Below are 19846 nucleotides of genomic sequence, written 5' to 3' on the forward strand. Positions count from 1 at the left end.
GACACAACACACAAGACATTCCAATACCCAAGTTCCAAGCACTTACCCTTGCTTTTCATGATTTAATTCATGGAAAGTACACTTCATTGTTTCCACTCAAAAACATCTTAGTAACCAGTGGCCAAACTTCATTATTACCCTTGCTTTTCCCAATAATCCTACTGTCCCATTTAATTTGTACCTAATTTTTATTTTAGGTTGTTTCACTTACTTTGCACCCTTTTTTTCTTTTAAAAATGATCCCCATATCTCTCTTTTAATTGCATCCATAATTTTATTATCTTCTAATATCATCTGCTCATTAACTCATTTCACTTATTATTTGTCTTATTCAACTAAAAAAAAAATATTTACAACTGTATAAAAGATGTGCAAACAAAATGAAATAGACTAACGAACCAAAAAACCAAACTAATGAACCAAAAAACCAAACTAAAAATTGTCACTGTCGCAGAAACAATTACCCCAAGCCATAAAGTGATTTTGATAGCCTCGGAAGTTTCTCATACATAATGAAAAATTGACTATACTACAATAAGATTAAATATTCCATCAAAATACCTTCTAGCAAGAACTCTAAATTAAATAAATAATGCTTAGCTTCATCATAGTTCCACAATCAAAGTGATTCAAGAAATGAGTAGATAGACCTATGCAATTGGCCGAATAAGGGTCAGGTTGGGTCGGGTCAAGCTCAAATTAAAATGAGTTGGGCAAATAAATAATAAAACAGGTTCAAATTGGTTGAGCCCTCTAGGCAATCTCCGGCCCGTTTATAATTTTGTTCTTCTAAATTTCCATCATATAAAAATGTCAGATTGTGTAAAATACCTTATAGTTTAATTTTTTGTTTTTTTCAATTATAATTAGACTATTGATAATTATAAATCTATAGTAATATATCATAGTTCAAGCAAATAATAATAAATCATTACAATAAACAAACCTTATATTTAGCTGGAACAAAAAAATATTTTGAGACCGTCTCAATCTGGAAAAAAAAAAATCATTAGGGAGAATGAAAACGTACAAGCTTACTCAAGAATGAGACTCTTACTCAAGAAAATTCTACATGGTAGAAACTAGTTTTAAGGAAACGCAAGTATTAGCATTTTTTTACGTTTTTTCCACATAGTAGCAACAAGGTTTCAAATTTAGAAAAGCCATAACAAATTCCGTTAAAACGTAGCATAGTTCGTTAACTTTTTTTACAAAAGTTTTTTTTGTTTTTAGTATTGTTAAAAAATCAAACCCTTGAACCCATCTATCCCGACCCTTCCCCACCGTGCCCCCAACCCCTTCCTCCACCCCAATCGATTTCCTCATTGTTCCCCCATATTGCCTCCAACCCCCAACCAAAAAACGCTGTTAACCAGACCATTACCACCCAAAACATCTTTCATCCAAATGGCTACCCCTATCTTACTTGTTTTACGAAGTGGATTGAGGTTGAAGTGGGTTGACCACCACCTAGTTTGAAATCGGAGACGGGATTATTAATGTGTGGGTCGTAATTACTGGTGGTTTATGGTGCCTAAATTGTAGCATTATTGTGGAGGCTAAAGTCATGGTTGCATTGGTTGGTGAGTCTAGTTAGGGTTAGGTTGGGTTGTTGGACGGAAAACGTGATGTTCAGCTGCTGAATAGAGGACACAAATGTAAGGTTTAGGGTGCTTTGGTGTGTTGGTGAGGCTTCGTGGTGCTAGGTGCGCCAAAGGTGCAACATGGGTGGTGGTGGATGGCTCGGTGGTGCTGAGTGGGATAAAGGTGTGGTATGGGTAGTGGTGGGTGGGTCTAGGGTGGGGCTAGGTTGTTTAGGGTTTGTTGTTTTGTTCTTTCTTTATTCAAAATATAAGGGCATATTTGTCTTTTCATTCATTTTTAATTGCTAACATGTTTTAAAAAACTTAAAAAAATATTACCATTCGCGTTTCCTTAAAACTAATTGCTACTTATATTACTCGAACTCGCCAATTTTGCTGCCATTGACTAAACCGGACAAAACATGAATACAACATCTAGATTCTAGAGGGAATAAATTATAATTGTACTGTCATTTTTAGGTTTTATGAATTTTCAAAACCCTAGATCTAAAAATTATAGCCCTAACTTTGCAAGGGTCGTAATTAGGGCTTATGATCGCACAATAGATGAAAGTTGACCAAAATCATCTTTATAAATATCATCGTCATTCTTTGCGTCTTCTCCATTATTGATCTACGCTTTTTTCACAATCTATATTTTTCGTCAAAATCTTCCTTTTCACAATTATTTTTTAATTTGGTCATAGTCCATAATAGGTAAGAATTGAAGGTTGAAAGAAACTAAGAAAGTAAGAGGCAATGTATACTTGACAGCTATAATTATTTTGTTATTATTATTAATGGTTCCCTCGCAAATTCTATTTAGCTTATTTTTGCTTGTTTTCCTCCTAATTTTCAGTTTTCAAATTTGGCTGTTTTGGATTTTGATTTTTGATGGTTCCCTCTCAAATTCTGTTTAGCTTATTTTTGCTTGTTTCCCTTTTGTTTTTCTATTTTTAGTTTTGGATGTTTTGGATTTTGATTTTTGACGGTTTCCTCTCTGTTTTTAGTTTTTGAAATTTTTGGACCTTTGGATACTTGATGAAACAAAAAGATTTGACAAATGTGGTTGTTTGGTTGAATTTTGTGGCCTAATTTTAATGCATCAGTTTATGTTTTGATTATTTTCTAAAGTCGATGAAAGAAAAAAAATACGTAATCACATGATCAGCAAAGACATCGACTATCCCGATGCAGTTGAAGAGTTGAAAAAGTTTGGAGAAATTAAGTAGTCGATCCTTATGTAATTTTATTTTTCGTTGTTGGAATTGTTAATTTTAATCAATGGTTAAAATGTAATGTATAAATTCATGAATGTATTAGTGAGGGCTTGTATCAGATTTTTAATTTTCAGAATTATTTTTAATTTTCTGAATTTTTTAATTCATTTTCAGATTTTTTATCCATTTTTAGAAATTAGGAGGCAAAATTAAAATTTTGAAGGGAATCATTAATCTAATAAGGAATCTTTAACAATTTACTAATTCACCTTCCTTATCCTATTTAAATGGTCCCATTTGACCCACCTAAAAATTGGTAAAAAGTCAAATTGGACTAATGGGAGGAATAGGAGGAGTAATTGTTTTTTAAAAAAACGTTGCTACTTTTTATTAAAAAAGTGGTACTTTAAGAAAAATTCAAAAAAAAGAATACAGTGTAACATGTTTTTTTCCGAAAAGCAACACTTTTTTATGTAAAAAGTAAAACCTTTTTATGAGTTTTGTTCAGAATTTTTTTAAAAAGTAACACTTTTTTGCCTAAAAAAACACATTTTAATAAAAAAAAAAAGTAATACTTTTTTATAAGCCAAATTAGTTTTCATTTAAGGATAGTTCTCACTAAAACTTTTTCACATATATATATACATATACATATATATATATATATATATATATATATATATATATATATATATATATATATATATATATATAATTTCAACGCAGTAAAACTTAACTTTCTGATGTCTCGTCTCTTAGAAACTATTAACCCTAATCTTTTGAGATCAAGGTTCTGTCACTTGATTCTGAGAAATTGTAACATTGGTGAAATCCAGTTATTTTAATTATAATACAAAGAGAAGAGATAACATGGTCTGGTAGTTATATGTCCGCTTTACTATGATCCTATTTGTCTAGCCAACAAAGGGAAGATTGTCAAAATGGTTAATCCAACATAGCCCAAAATATAAAATTTTCTCAGTAAAGGGGTCTAACAAAGGAGCAAAAATGAATCATAAGCTTGCTAGCTGATCATAGCTTTCGTTATCGAGATACCTCTAACACAATGGTGCAAGAATGAACCACGGACTAGCCGGTTTGTCATAGCTTCATAACTTGAGGGCAGTTGTCCAGGTGCCTTGAACACTAGGGTGTTTCGTGACGTGTCTAGTCTTCAACTTTATCACCTTCCTTCCCAAAGCATTCCTTAACCTAGTTGCATGCAGCAATACTTCTTCTGGAGTCATGTTCTTTACGCAAACTACTCGTTCATTCTTGTTCCCTATAAGATAAGGCAGAGTTAATGAAACATAAAAGCCCTAAAGCTGCAGTAATTCAACTATTAATCTATTTCGTTTAAGAAAAAAGGGAATCGAGTTGGGGGCACACACTAACAATTGCATTTAGAAGCTTGGAACTCCAGAATTTAAGAAAAATTCAGCCTGGTTGTTATGTGGAACTAGAGTATATAGTTTATGTTGTGCATATTTGCAATCTCCTTGACTAAAAGTCAATTGCCAGAACTAGTGGATAATTCAGCTCTCTCCATAAGCAGATATGACTACAACTCGACAATACTACACTGCTCTACACTTCAATCCTTCTAATTCCACAAGCCCCACTACCAATTGCGTTACTGAGTGAGGACTGAATTTTGAGTTTCAGGTAAAAGTCACCAAAAAGATTATAACAAAGGAAACACTGCTGAAAACTGTACGGCCCGTTTGGTTAGTGATATTAAATGGTGGTAATGGGAATGATTTAGAGTGTAAAATTTCATCAAAAATTTCATATCATTCCCATGGTAATGAAACTTTGATCACAAATTTTCTTTTTGTTTACAAATTTCCATTACCACCTAATACCACCTCTCCCAATTGTAATGCAATGGAATGAATTTTATGAAGAAAATAAGATGATTGAAGTTGGACAAGCATGGCCATCAACGTAACCAAGAGATTTTTCAACCAAAATTACATTAATTTTTCATTCCCATTACTATCATTTATTACCACCTACCAAACGGGCCGATAGGGTACAGGACAGCCAAAAATCTAACGCCTTTCTGTTGAAACCCAAAAAAGAAGTGATCTTGAAGGATACTACTGTCACTCAACTTGACAACGTTTCCAATAGATTCAACAAGTTCCAGTCAAGGCATAAACCAAATCGGAATCCTATTAAGACTGTCCAAGTAAATAATTATGTTGCATGTTTAGATTTAAGGTCCCAATTTCAAATTAACTTCCTAAATCCTAAAAGTTGCAACTCAGATCCAAGTCTGAGTTCTGACCCTCTTATTTCATGGGTAAAAGGAGAAGCAAAACTGAAATTATGTTTCTTCCAATGAAGACAAAAGAAATAATAGAATCAACTAAATACTCAAAATATATATCATCAACAAGTGCATGATTATAAAATGGAATGTGAACAAAGCCATGTTCTCTTAAAGCTGCCCAATATATATTAGATAGAAATGACTTATCAATTAGCAAACAAAAATTATATTCATTACAAATCAGTTTCACGGGTAAAAAAAAAAAGAAACTTATAGAAAATCGGTAAAAGTAAAAAATCAATTTCAATATCTGAAATCTAGTTTTGATAAATACAAATAAATTCATTTTAAAATTAATCAAGCGAAATAAGTTCCCATCGCCAAAAGTCACCCGATAATAATTTATTTAGAAACAGTAGTTTCTCATCATTTTCATTAAAAACAAAACGGAAGAGGTGCACTACTCAAAAAGCTAACAGAGTTTAAGAAGGGAGCTTACGGTAGAAACCCTTAAGATTCGGATGCTGTCCACGAATGAGTTCTGTAACCACCTCTAGCTGTGGGTTGCTCTCCTTGAGTGTTGGCAAATGTGTTTCCATGAATGCCCTGCAATGTATTAAAAAATCTTCTCAAGAGCTTCTAACTCGGTGAACATTTTGGTTAGCACACAGAGTTTGAACAATCTCATCGTAAACTTTGCATACATGACACTTCAATTCAATACCCACTTGTATCATAGATTTTATGGCTAGTAAACATAGAAAAAAATCGCGGATAATGTCGCAATTGTGGTAACGAGGTCGCGATGTTGCGAATAAAGATGGTCATAGGTCCATGATCCTAGGGGACCCGACCCAGACTCAACTCTATTTAAGGGTTTGGGTCCTAATTTTAACACCTAATGAGTATGCGTGGGTTTGGGTTTGGATTTACTTTCTTTAGACCCAGACCCGACCCTTGGACCCTTGATTAAAAAAATGCGGCCGATGCGATGCGGCTTTGTTTTTACACTATGTCGACGATCGACGCCAATAGAACTGGTAAGTTAACTTTTAGTGTTGGATGATGAAATGTAAATTAATAAAGTTGGATTTAACTCGGTTTTATATAATAAATTTATGTCTAAAAAGAAAGATAAAAAGACGCATTAAGTTCCTTAGACCTATTAGAGCCATGGAATAAAATCTCCCCCGTTACGTTACGTAACCCCCGTTATATAACCTGTTTGAAAGTTGTCACACTGTTAAATCCCGTCATATAACGGTGCATGAAATTTTACGGTCAAAACGCCGCGCTAACCGTTACGTAACGTGTAACGCCCGTTATTTTACCGTTACAGCGATATTTCACCGTTACAACGTTATTTGTCTTCCTGTTAAAATTTCATTAATACCCATTAACTTTAATTATTACAATCACTTAAATTACAGTTACTCATAGTTTTAGCTGATAAATAAAATAACTAATCACTAATAAGTTAATTAATAATACACTAGAAAAATCTCAAATATTACAATTATAATAGCTAGTTGCATAATATTGCATAATAATTGTAGTTCAACAACAAAAATGCAATTATAAGTTCAAACTCTCTCTGTCAAAAATCATACTGCATCGGCCGCAATTCGTGTTATTTTTTCGTTATAGCCGTTTTCCACAACACCAAGACCGTTTCCGCAAACGCATCCACGACCGGGATTTTTTCCATTTAAACCTATAGGGCCTAGATATGAGTCTGAAAATTTCAAACCTAAAGGTATGGGTCTAGCCGTCCAGGTCTGGGTCTCAAAAAATTAAGTAAAGCTAGAATATTTACTAGTTGGAATATTCATGTGAGTCCAAGGAGCAAAGGCAAACAAGTTCAAGAAGTCCAAAGGAAGCTACATCACCCTTAAAGGACGGACACCATATAAAGTTATTAATTGCATAGAGGTTACATTATTTGGAAGTTTTAAGGAAGTTATACAACCACCAAAAATGAGCAATCTTCTAAAATAAATGTGAGCCTTAACTTCAAAAGTATGGTTAATTAGTCTTCCCTTCCAAAGATGGTTAAATAATTTATTTTGTGATAATTAGAATTACAAAATAGATTGGTCTAGCTTCCGCGTGTTAGACTTGTTAGCTACACATACATCGTACGCTTGCGTTAAATCAAAATTTCTATCAGACTTATGACTTATCAATGGGTTTCCATTACCTTCATTTTATTTAAATGTTGCTTACTTATTCTAAGCTGTGGTGTTGTTGTATCAACAAAGAGCATTGCATCCATCTTTGTTTTCACTTCTTAATCTCTACATTTTCCTTAACAACATTTTAGTTTGAAAAGTACGAGCCACACCAAGGCCCAAAAGGTCCTTATAGCGTAGGCGCTAAGGCAAGGCAAAAGCGCAAGCTTTTTTTAGGCGAGATACACTTACGTTAAAAAGCTTAAAAATAAATTTTAAAACACATTATACTTCAAACAACAAGAAATTCATATTATAATAGCAACAAGCTTGAAAACATTGATTATCATCGCGAGAAACACTACTTTAGCGCATAATTTCATATTTAAGTAAATTTTGTTTTCGAGTTTCATTTCTTTTTCAAACAACCATGCTTAACTTAATTATCCAACACAACGACGAGGCACACCGAGCGCACAAGGCGCTAAACACATCGAGGCGAAATGACGCGCACCAAGACGCACACCTCTTGTAGTAGGCTTTACCTTACCTAGCCGAAGCTTTTTCAGTTGAGGCACACACGGCGCAAAGCAAGGCGTGTGTTTTAAAATAAGGAACAACACTCTGCCCTAAACCATATTTTATCATCCCATTTGATATCACAAACATTCTATCATTTTCTCATTAAAATTTCCCTCCTTTGACCTGAATGTGTGTTTACTCAGGTCTCAAGAGAATATATGGTAGTGGCCCACCCTTGCAGTCCATTTATTGAAGTTTGGCTACTACAAACTTTTTATTGTGCACAAGGAGTAGTGGCTCAATTGTAAAGGAAACTTCTACATTGCATAGAGGTAGAGAGCCAAGTCTTCTTAGCAACTACTTTTTAAAAAAATTTTGCTACATATATTTCCAACCTCAATTTTTATCATTTGGCTGTTTTCGTTCGTCCCTTTAATATCATACTAGGCACCCATGATAAGCTAAAAACTAAAGCAACTCAAAGTGTTAAATATTTGCTTTCAAGACTACATCGAGCCCACTTGATTTCGTGACAAACCAGCCAAATAACTCTTGCAGACTTTGCTGATAGAATTGTAAGACATAAGTCACAACCACATGCCAACTACTCTGATGAAACATTTCTTAGACTGAGATTGCAAAAGGCTCCTTAGTCCTCACTTTCACAAGCCCCAATAAAAAATAGCTTGATGAAAGTACATCATATGTATGCCATGTAAGTCCAATTTCCCACATTCAATTATACTTTGTATGTGTTTAAAGATAGTGTACATCGTGGTTCGGACAGTTAACTATTGCAATAAACTAAACATTTTTTGGTTAAGAATATCATCATTATAGCTTATTACACTACCTTGCTATTTGAATTTCATTTTTATCAAATACGTCAAATTCAATGAAGCTTTGACTTCAATTATTATGTAAGCCCCCCTTAGCAGCAAACTGAACTTACTAAAGCTAACATGAGGGTTATTTAAAGAACATATGCCCCAGCCCCTATACATGCGACTGAAGCAGAGAGTTACACAGTTAGACAATCAAAACAATGGGAAGAAGCGCCATAAGGACACTTTAAAATATTTACTGTCAACCCTTTGCTCAAAAATAAACCACTACCCACTCGAAATGACAATTCTGCCTCCAAAGGATAGTGCAATAGTGCCAAAAAGAAAAAAAATTAGCTTCCCAATAACCATTTAGAGTTTTGGAAATGAAAGAAAAACTTTAATTTAGAGCTTTGGAAACAATAATTCGAAATGGGATTCAGGGCCAAGTTTTGCGTTTCACATAACTATGAACCAAAGACTTACACATCATTCATCTCAATGTTGAGCATTTTGAAAACTTGACTGACCACAACAATCACAGTATCCGTCTTTTTTATCGACATTCGCCTACAGCATACAAATAACCAGATGGAAAATGGCAATGGGCACACGCTATCTCTCAAAACCAACATCTAGATAGACACCATATTTGGGCATTTCCAACAAACATTCAAGTTAATAGCCTATACAATATCAATGGAAGTTCTCGAATGCCACAATTTTCAATTTTTCAATGAATAGACAATAAACTGAATTCTTAGCTGTAATTAAAAATAGAATCATTCGCAACTTAAACTTGTGATGATTATGAATGAAGCAATCACTCAATCAATATCAATACAGCAGAAAATTAGCAAACAAAAATTAAATGGAAAATGAAAGAAAGTGGGATTGAAGGTGTAACCTGATACCGCGACTACTGCCACCCCAATCACAGTAGCTTACAACGAGTTTCTGAAGCTGCCATACTCCTCTTAGTGACATTTGGTAATTCAACGATCTGATTTTATGCAGAATGCAAATACTGGGTCAAGACGGAACCAGAAAATTAAACAAAGGGATGTCGATAATTAAAAAAATACAATTAATTACGTTAAAAATATTACATTGAACAACGATTGATTAAGGTAATTTTCCAAGCCGAGTTTTCATATTCTGAAAATGGCGCATAATACAATCATTAATAGTGTATATACAATCCAGAAGTAAATTTTTTGAAATAGCTATCCATTTGAACTTGAATTAGAAGTCCCAAAAGGCGATCCAGAAATTAATTTTTTGAAATACCTATCCATTTGAACCGCAAATACAATCATTTTCACGAATTCACGATTTAACTATCAAACTAAATAACTATTAATCACAATTATACAACCTTTAAACTATCCAGTATATAACATTTAAACTATCGAACTAGTTAATCACAATTGTCAATTGCTAAATAGATAATTAGATAAACAAATAAAAAAAACCCTAATTTTTTATAAAGCCCTAATTCATCTAAGAACTAATAAGAAAACTAAAAGCCCTAACTTATCTAAATACATAAACATAGCCCTAATTTTTAAACATAAATAGATAAACTCATAAACATAATGATTAAAGATAAACAACTAGAGATAGAAATATAAATACAAAAGCCCAAAGAAGAGAAACTGAGAAAGACGAGGGCTTTAGCCTTTACTGTACTGGGTTTGCCGCCGGTGAGGGTTTCCGGCTTTCCACCTGCGGCCTGCGCCTGCCGACTGTTGCTGTCTTGATGTTCGTGAAAATGAGAGGGAAGGGAAGGGTATTTTTCTGAAAATGGGAAATGGGGAGGCTACTGTTCGCGGAATGGGGGATTGGGATTTACTGGGTTATGAATTAAGAAAAAAAAAATGATGGGAATGGGGTCATGATATTAAATTAGAAAAATGAATTAGAATAATCCAACTAATTATTCTAATCTTAGAGGTAAGTTTGGGTAACTCGATGACCTAATATAATAGATAATTCACAAAAAAATAAATTAAATACTAATGTGAAAAAATTTCGAGTAATTAAAAATATTAGAATTTCTTTTAATAATTTTTTCATATTTTTTAGATTTTTTAAATTTATCTTTCTTTTTAAAAAATAAAACTTGCTATAACAAGTCATCGGTTTACCAATTTTATTCTAGGAAAATACCTTCTAAAGTTAGAGTTATTCATGGTTAATCAATAGGTGCGATTATTGTAAGAATATCGTAAAATGGTTAGATTATACTAATTAATTTTTCCTATTAAATAAGAAAAATCCAAAATAAAATGAGTTAAAAAGGGTTTGAACTTTAGGTTAAAAGTCTACTTCTTTACCAATTTAGCCAACAAAATTTATATTAATATTTTTTTTGTCCAAAATTTAAATGAAGTCAATTGACACTTACATCGAATTCGCCCCTGACTTGAGTCTAAGAGAACGAGTTAGGGTTTTAGATGTTACAAGTTTGCAAATTGGAGACTCGAGAGACTCGCTTTCTCCCTTTGCTGGAAATACTAAAATGAATTATTTGTAAGAAAAACCTAGATATTTGATAATAAATAAATTGAATTGTGTAGATGAAATTAAAAAAGAGTTATAATATATGGATGAGTTTAAAAGAAAGTGATTGGTCCATTTTAAAATATAAAGATGATGCAAAATAAGTGCGACAACCTAAAATACCAAAGAACGCAAATTGAATAGAATGGAAGGAGTTGTATTTGTTGCGACGTGCGACTACTTATAAAAATAATCCACACATGGGAATGAGTCTAAATTTTGGCTCAAATTTCACCCTGTGAAGTCTTTCACTAATTATTCTTTTATTTGCTTATGCTCTTTTCATTTATTTTTTTCATAGATTTCAATTCAAATTTAAAACTCAAATAATACATATTATTGGTTTTAAAAAATTAATAAATTTGATATTTAAAAAATATATATTGAGAGAGTAACCCATCAAAAACTCCCTCCTAAATGGCCTTTTCAATTTTCCATGAGAGAAAGCTAGTTTCTATACACAAAGGTGTTTTATTTCACTAAAGCTAAGTAAATGTGTAAAAGAAACACAAAAGTGAAAAAGACTTGAACAAAATTGTGGATAAAACTAAAAGAAAAGCAAATTGTCAAAATAAAAAATGTGTAAATTCATTAGCATTTTCTTCTCGGTGTATATAAATTAGTTGTATAACACAAATCAAAGTGAGGTTTTTAATCGTTCTGTAGAGAACTAGCGAATTCAACGGAGCAAAGGGAGTAAGATCTAATTTAATAATCGACCTTTAAACTTGTTACCTAATTATAAATGAAAACGCAACGATTAAGGTAATTCAACCAAATATGATGCTTCAACATTACAATAATTGTAAAAGCACATCGAAAGTGAGAAACAACATGAGTTCATTCTTATTTACAAGGATGAGGGATCTAAAAACACACCCTACAAGCTGGTACAATTCCACAGATATGGCAAGCTTAGACTAAAAAACGAACCCGAAACCTGCCACATTACATATTTCCTTTTTACAAGAGACTAAAACGATATCCCGAATCATACTTTTACATACTGTACAGGCCGTAAATGGCTGGATAGAAGCTCAAAATCATCTACTAGCAGTCACTAGCATTTTCTCTTCGTTATCTTGAGAAGAATTTGCGGTAAATGGAGAGTGAAGAAGCTTCCTGTTAGAAGGAACGTGGGATTCTTCTGCTCCAGTTTTTGTGTCGGTCGCAATAGAGACTTCTTGTTCGGTGGGTGCTTTCTCGGGTTTTGGCGTGTAAGTGAACGAAAGGTCTTTGTTGGCAGAAAGAGCAAGGAGCTCTTTCTCCTCTAGCCCCTTTGTTGGCCCAGGGCTGCATCTTACTGTGTTATACTTGGCCAAAGCATCTTTAAATTTCTTGATCTGTTATGAAAAGGTTGAATATATAATTTAGATAAATACTTCTCAAATCACAAATTCTTAAATGAGCATGGTGAGACCATCTTTATTGGGCTGACCCATGTACATTCAGCGTGTTAAAGTGATCACTTACAATAGTAAAGTGATCACTTACAATAGTAAAGTGATCAATTAGAAAAATTGGCCAATTATATAGTCCGTCTCATGGTGAGACAGTCTCATACAAGACAATTTGTTCTCAAACAGAGTTTTAAAATATGAGGATTGATCGCAAAACATTCGGTTACCCAATGACTTTAAGTTGCTCACATCTAAACTGGTTTGGCCTGCTGATGTACGTAAGCTTACCCTTGTTAGTGGTAACAAAAAGCTTGTTTCTAATTGACTCTTGGTAGCAAAAATTTGTTTTAAACATTTTATCATGTCACAATCAGTTCAAATGTTCAATCGACATTCCAATTCTTCTTATGTTTGGCAAAAATACATAATATATTTTTCCCGACTTTTTAACACATGAAAATGTAATATGCCAAAAGCCCTAGATCCATACATAAAATGGAACAAAACTAGTTTTTATTCTTCTCAACAAAAAAGCAAATCTCAACTAAATGAACGGTGTGAGAAATACAAACTAACCGTGGCATTTGTACAGCTGAAACTGCAAACACGACCATCAGCACCTCTGTAGAACCGGAAAAAAGGAAGAACGTGAACATTAAGGCTATAACACATCGATTTGTGTTCCTCGTAGTTAATTTGAAGAAACTGAACATCAGGGTGCATCTCCGCCAACTTACATATCTGCAAAAATCAAAATATATACTTAATTATATCTTCTATAAGAAAAAAGAAGTCTCACGGTCAACCTAGTTTTAAGAGGCGTGAGGCACAGGTGAGGCGCACTTTTCTTCTCGCCTGCGTTGAGAGTCTAGGAGGCGTTTTGGCTGGCGCCATGGTGCACCCTGCGCCTAAGCGCACTTTTTAAAACAAAGCGGTCAACTTAAATACAACATAATCGGTTACTTCTTCACCCACTAACATCGTTAGTAAATGAAAATCAAAGTTGAATTGTAAGGATGAAGAACTCGGCAAATTCTACAAAATTGAGATATACCTTAGGATGAAGAGCCTTGCAGCCTCCACATCCGGGCGAGTAAAAATCAACAACTACCAACTGATCTCCTGCTTTTAGTAACGAATCCACTAGGTCTTCTGCAGAAGTTATTTCTTTCATATTTGGTTGAAGTTCTTTCTCCCACCATCTTTGTGATTTGCCAATGCTAAGACCCAACTGCATTTATAACAAGGAAACGATAAATACTACAACGAAAAGGTACTTGCAGGAAGATAGACTTAGGTCCAAACATCAAACACACTGTATAACATAACCCGCCGCCAAACTGAAAGAGTGAACATATACAGCATATAAACAAAGAAACCTCACATATTAAAAAGAACATAAAGACAATTTTGCTCTTGAGGCAACAGTGTCACTCATATTCTACTCTATGCAAAGCTTTCACCTTTTGGAGATAAAATTGACCGTATTCTTCTGGCACTCTCTTCTAGGGGGTAAGGGTATGTATTACCCATCACCTTCACTCATCCAGACTCTATTTTCAAGAGGGATATTGGGTTGATGTTGATGTTGATGATGATAACAATAGTCTCTCTAAATCAAAAAATCCAATCTCATATTAATTCATTAATCCCAAAAGGCTATACAATTTGCATTAATGCTTTCAGTTATATGTACCCTCTCAACAAAACCCAAAAGGAAGACCAGATCGATGAAACATAGCAAACACTTAATACATGTAATTTGTCACACAATTTGACAGGTTGACTTAAAACGGTACTACTTTGAATCCCATGTAAGCACAACTAAAGGAAAATTCACATTGGATTATTTTAGTTAAGCTTATAACAAAAGCTACTATAGCATTAGCAACACTTAATACAATACCAAAGCCTTAGTCATAAAGATTTAGTTCGGCTAGATGAGTCCTAGACGTGATTCTCTTCCTAACTTCATTTCGATTTCCTACAATCTCGACCCAAAAGTCTAAACTTTCTAAAATCCTTTTCCACTCGTCCCCGTAGTGTAATAATGCAGTAACGATCATGTCCGATAACAGTGATGTTGATGTGATTATCATAACGCCAAAATATCGGTTGAAACCCTAAAATATCCATTGATACAGACTAAAACGCGGGTTTTTTTTACACCTTTACAACACGGGGAATTTCGGTTCATTATAATAGATGCGATGCAACCTTGTTTTTACATTATGCTTGTCCCCTCTGAATCACCTTTCATCTTCCAAGCCCTCTTTTATAATTGCAAAGTTCCAACTTTCTAGTATAGCAACATTTAATACAACAATAGACTTTTGATGGATGCCAAAGTAAAATCCAGTTTCACAACATTAACATAATCTATCAAGGATGGAAAAAAATTGGGAGGAATCTTTTCAATTAAAACCAACTCTAAAGGATGTGAACATAGCAAAAAGTCAACAACAAAATCAAAAAACTTCAAAATAATTGAGAAAGATAGGTGAAAACCTTAGCATGAATTGATTGAGGGTTCCTCTTATGAGACCAAACGCTACCATTTTGATCAACAACAGTTCTAACACCACCAAAACTACTCCTCAAAGAAGAAAAACCAACTAATTTTCCTCGTTTACCAACAGAAACAGAAAATTTCATGGGAAAATTTCTACATTTGTTATGATCATTATGATGATGGGAAATTGTAGACGAGAAAACACTATACTTGCTAACAACTTTAGACATTGTCATGAACACTAAAAACCCAGAAAAAAAAATTGAAAACAAATATAGGGTTTATTCACAAAAGATGAAAAGGGTTGCAAATTGCTTTGAAAAAAATGAAAAGGGTAGAAATTAGATTTGGAAAAGAATACGAAAAAGTCTCAAATTGTAGAAGGGAAAATTGGGGAAATAGGGTTTTGTTTGTGTCTTTCAATTTTAGTTTTGCCATCGCATATAAACTCTTTTTTGAAGAGAGAATTGTGATAATCGTTGGTTTGTGTGATGGGAAGGAAATCCTATGGTTAGATTAATGACACGTGTCATAAGTTATGTGATTTATTAGTTTTCAAATGTATTTGGATAAGATATTTTCAATATTTTGACAGTGGATAATGAGAGTTTTTTTTTTTTTTTTTTTTTTGAAAGGTGGATAATGAGAGTTTATTATTTTGTGTGTTCTACATTTTTTTGGAGAAGGAAAAATACAAAACTTACAAGAAATAAAATCCAAATGTGGATGAAATCATATTATAATTTCTACATTTAGGATTTTGTGGCGATCTGGATATGCACCTGACTTCCATTACAATTTGGTCCCTCCCTAAAATATTACAATACTGACAATTGACATAAGTATTAAAAAATTGATAAAAACCATTAAATTGTATGAATATATTTAAAAACGGAAAAATGTACGAATAAAAAAATAGAAAAAGACTTGTGAAGATACAAATATTACAAAGTAAAAGAGATAAATATTATAAAGTCAAAAAGCACTAACGTAAATAAAAAGTGTGACGTATGGATAGAATATCTTAGTAAATAACAGTTATTTGTAAGATTAATAAATCACATTTAAGTGGTAAGATTTGACAGGGTGAGAGTTTTGTTATTTTAATTTATCTTTTTTAGTTTTGTTTATTTTATTATTATTCTTTTTTTCTTTTTATGATGATTTACAAATCACTGTGATTGATTAAGAATTTTTTGTTAATGAGTAGGCATCAACTAAAGGTAAAGAATTGTGTCCATAAATTTTAGTGGTTTTATTTTATATGTAGGAAAAATTTAATAATGTCGATATTTTCACTTTTCATCTTAAAATGTTGAGATTGCTGATAATTGTATAAAAGTATCGTTATAACCCCTAATTTGACCCACTTTTTATAGTATTTTCGAGTTTGGAGATTTTCATATTACATCAAAAATTCTAGATTATAACCCCTAATTTATGGGTTTCGAGTTAAATTTGATAAGTCCAATCATAACAGCCAAACAACAACAATAATGTCAATCCTTAATCCCAAAATATAGCAATTTTAACTTGTACAGGGTAAAACAATATTTTCATGCCTAATTATTTATGGTAGTAGGCATTATTCTTGGATATGATGTGTCTCACATATGAACATGATCCCACATCGTTAAAACAATATGTTATGCACTTGCATATAATGTTTGGTAAGTAATCCTCCTACTACCATATGATTTTTGTAAATAGTGAACCCCATCAAATATATATGCAAGTCAATGCTCATTACCCGTGGATTTATGACTCCAAGCCCACGAGTGCCCTGTGAATGTGTCCACATAAATAAATCCATGAGGTGATTATGTGACAAATTGTCACACCATAACAACATTTCCTTTTTCTAACATACACAAAACATGTGGATATATTACTTAGTACATTAGAAGTTGAAATTAAAAGGCTACATCAAAATCACATGTATACATAAAAACATACATAAGTTACGAGAATTTACACAACTAGTTTCTCATCTCCATAGCATTCTACAAGAGCTTGCACAACAGATTCCATGCTTGGCCTTTTGTTTCTATCTTCTTCCACACAAGAAAGTCCAATCTCAATCATTATAGCAGCTTGATTCCTGCTAAAATTTCCTACCAATCTTGAATCAACCAAGTCTTCCACCCAAGAATCTTCTTTCCTTTTAGCCATTCTCACAAATCTAACCAATTCGGGTATTTCCTCTAATTCAACCCAACTCGATAGTCGAATCCCTTTCACAAGCTCGAGGATAACAACCCCGTAACTATACACATCAACCTTTGCCGTAATGGGAAGATTCATTGCCCAATCCGGAGCCATATACCCTTTTGTACCTCTAATTCTAGTCGTTTCCGATGAACCATGACTCCCTCTTTGACGTAACTTTGCTAGCCCAAAGTCGGAAATTTTTGCCTCATAATTCTCGTCTAGGAGTATATTTTCGGGTTTCACATCACAATGGATAACCCATTCGAGACATTCGTGGTGAAGATAAGCTAAGCCTTTGGCCGTGCCTAATGCAATCTTGAATCTTTCTTTCCACCCAAGAAGGGTTGTGCTCGAGAACAGGTGTTTGTCTAATGATCCTTTTGGTACATATTCATACACTAACATTCTGTGTTTCCTTTCCGAACAAAAACCCCACATTCTAGCCAGATTCATATGGTTAATTTTACCAATCGTACTCAATTCTGCCCAAAATTCTTCCTCTCCTTGGACTACATCTCCGAGTTTTTTCACTGCAACAACTCTATCATCAACCAAAGTTCCCTTGTAAACAGCCCCAAACCCTCCTTTTCCAACTTCTTCCTTAAAATTCCCGGTTGCTTTCTTCAACTCTTTATAGCTATAACTCCTAAACTGATTCGAAAGTGCTTGATACCCATCTTCCATCGGAGCTGAAAGATCGTGTTTCCTAAACAAAAACCACCACCCCGCTAACAATAAAACTACTTCAATCGTACCAATTGCAATAACAAATGAGTACGAATAAACCCATTTGAATCTTTGATTCATGATCTCATATTTTTTCGGAAATTCTAACACTTTCCCTCGACTACAATCAATTCGAGACACATTAAGCCCATCAACAGATTTCAATGATGTTTGTTTAGCACTTGGTAATCTAAGATACATACTCGCTTGAAATTCATCCGACCTATATCCATTAAAAAGGGCACTTTTTGTGAAACACATTCCGTTACCAGTTACTCTATAATTAAATGCTTGACATCTACAATCTCCTACACAAAGTTCCTTACAACCTTCAAATGAAACATTAAGACTAGAATTTAGGTCATAACCATAGTAATCAACATGAGGCATCTCAACAAACCTAGAATCTGAACAACTTCTTTTGAATTTCGGCTTACAACCTTTACTCGAATCGCTTGAATCGATCGGTTCATACAATGGTGGGCAACTACACATGGGTTTTGGTGTATAAACACAAATCCCATTCCTACCACAAAGACCATGAACATTACACAATTTTGAAATTGCTTCCCATGTTATACTCCATAACCCAGATGATTCATTCAAACTATAAACCCTAAAATTCCCATCATAATCCATGGTTAACCTTCTTTTAATCCCAATTCCTACATCTGAAGCACTAAATTGTAACTGATCACTTGAAGAAAATGTACCCAAATCATCAAATACAGCAATCCTACTACTATTATATATTGTTCTACCATTTTTTAAAAAAGAAAGCTCTACATTAGGCCAATAACGGCTAGAAATTTCAGGACCGTCATATATCATTATAAGCACACTTTCAATATTAAAAAAGAAACTAAAATACCCAGTTCCAATCATATCAGGACCAATACCAGAAACCAATTTCTGGGTTTTTGTAAAAATTTGATTAGGAAGCAAAGTATGAGTAGGAAAATCAAAACTTTGCCAAAGAATATTACCAGTTTGATTTCTAAGAACAAGATTTCCTGTATTGAGAAGCTCGGCTCTTTCAACATTTGATCCTGTTGTGTTTGTTTGCCAAACAATTGACCCATCAATGTCTGTTAATACCATCACACCATTTTTTCTTAATGTTAGGCGCGAGCCGCGGCCATTAACAGGATTATCTCTGTTAGATGTCCATACAAATGTTTTTTGTTTGGAATTTGTGAACCAAATAGAGAAGTAGTAAGCATTTGTTGTTCCTGTATTGAGGAATCCACAAGTGAAGGTTTTATCAGGAGAAATGAGAAGATTATCAGTGTTAGATGGATCTTTGACATTTAAGGAAGATCCTTTTGGAAGAAAATTTCTAGCAAAAGAGAGGGATGTTAGATTGGTATAAAGGAGGAGAAGGAAGAAAGTTGTTTGGGTTTTCATTGTTAATTACTGTTTGTATCAATGTATTGTTGCTTCATGGGGATGATGTTATTTATTAACAATTACTCTTATTATTTTTTGCATACTAGAAGTAGAACTACTGTTACGTTCTATTCAGTTTGAAGACTTTGAACTATTTTTTATTTTGAACCATTTAATTTAAATTATTTTTATTTTTGGATAATAATTTCATATTTTTTTAATTTCATTCATATATCTTAATTTTTTTTTTAATTTCATTCATATATCTTAACTCTCTTTTAATTTCATCCATATATCTTAATTCTCTTTTAATGAATTTATTGTCTATTCTCTTTTAATACAATTATTTTAATATTAATAATCATTTGAAATACAATTATTTTAATATTAATAATCATTTGAAATACAATTATTTTAACTAAAATTTCTTAGTTGTATGATTGTA

At 33.2% G+C, this 19846-nt stretch overlaps 3 protein-coding genes across 9 annotated transcripts; all 3 read right to left on the reverse strand.

The window, feature by feature from the left end:
* Nucleotides 1–3556: 3556 nt before the first annotated feature.
* Nucleotides 3557–10465, reverse strand: LOC130825735 (54S ribosomal protein L51, mitochondrial). Of its 7 annotated transcripts, none has more exons than XM_057691118.1 (5): nucleotides 10286–10465; nucleotides 9708–9756; nucleotides 9506–9601; nucleotides 5581–5687; nucleotides 3557–4085 (listed from the first exon to the last, which is right to left on the reverse strand). In XM_057691118.1, exons 3-5 carry the CDS (start codon nucleotides 9583–9585, stop codon nucleotides 3913–3915), a joined length of 360 nt encoding a protein of 119 aa, XP_057547101.1. In that variant the 5' UTR covers nucleotides 9586–9601; nucleotides 9708–9756; nucleotides 10286–10465; the 3' UTR covers nucleotides 3557–3912. The 7 variants fall into 7 exon arrangements, with proteins under 7 accessions (XP_057547101.1, XP_057547103.1, XP_057547106.1 ...); XM_057691120.1 differs by having other exon boundaries at nucleotides 9506–9625; XM_057691123.1 differs by lacking the exon at nucleotides 9708–9756 and having other exon boundaries at nucleotides 10291–10465.
* Nucleotides 10466–11923: 1458 nt separating this feature from the next.
* Nucleotides 11924–15627, reverse strand: LOC130825884 (thioredoxin-like 1-1, chloroplastic). The gene is made up of 4 exons (XM_057691338.1): nucleotides 15072–15627; nucleotides 13618–13794; nucleotides 13140–13304; nucleotides 11924–12506 (listed from the first exon to the last, which is right to left on the reverse strand). The coding sequence occupies exons 1-4, from the start codon at nucleotides 15309–15311 to the stop codon at nucleotides 12207–12209; spliced, it is 882 nt and encodes a 293-aa protein (XP_057547321.1). The 5' UTR covers nucleotides 15312–15627; the 3' UTR covers nucleotides 11924–12206.
* A 944-nt stretch (nucleotides 15628–16571) lies between these two features.
* On the reverse strand, nucleotides 16572–19637 carry LOC130825167 (putative receptor protein kinase ZmPK1). Its single transcript, XM_057690250.1, has one exon. It carries the CDS (start codon nucleotides 19417–19419, stop codon nucleotides 17047–17049), a length of 2373 nt encoding a protein of 790 aa, XP_057546233.1. The 5' UTR covers nucleotides 19420–19637; the 3' UTR covers nucleotides 16572–17046.
* Nucleotides 19638–19846: the final 209 nt, after the last annotated feature.

Source organism: Amaranthus tricolor, chromosome 10, assembly GCF_026212465.1.
Source record: "Amaranthus tricolor cultivar Red isolate AtriRed21 chromosome 10, ASM2621246v1, whole genome shotgun sequence".
Taxonomy (NCBI): domain Eukaryota; kingdom Viridiplantae; phylum Streptophyta; class Magnoliopsida; order Caryophyllales; family Amaranthaceae; genus Amaranthus; species Amaranthus tricolor.

Bases quoted from the DNA above. Each gene is read 5' to 3' on its own strand.
- LOC130825735 (XM_057691123.1), bottom strand. From the start codon at position 9,585: ATGTCACTAAGAGGAGTATGGCAGCTTCAGAAACTCGTTGTAAGCTAC. The intron at 5,688-9,505 runs GTTACACCTTCA...AATACATTGCAG, and splicing joins GGCAGTAGTCGCGGTATCAG to GGCATTCATGGAAACACATT. The intron at 4,086-5,580 runs GTAAGCTCCCTT...CTTATCTTATAG, and splicing joins GAATCTTAAGGGTTTCTACC to GGAACAAGAATGAACGAGTA.
- LOC130825167 (XM_057690250.1), bottom strand. From the start codon at position 19,419: ATGAAAACCCAAACAACTTTCTTCCTTCTCCTCCTTTATACCAATCTA.
- LOC130825884 (XM_057691338.1), bottom strand. From the start codon at position 15,311: ATGACAATGTCTAAAGTTGTTAGCAAGTATAGTGTTTTCTCGTCTACA. The intron at 13,795-15,071 runs GTTTTCACCTAT...TTATAAATGCAG, and splicing joins CTCAATCAATTCATGCTAAG to TTGGGTCTTAGCATTGGCAA. The intron at 12,507-13,139 runs GTTAGTTTGTAT...TTTTCATAACAG, and splicing joins TCAGCTGTACAAATGCCACG to ATCAAGAAATTTAAAGATGC.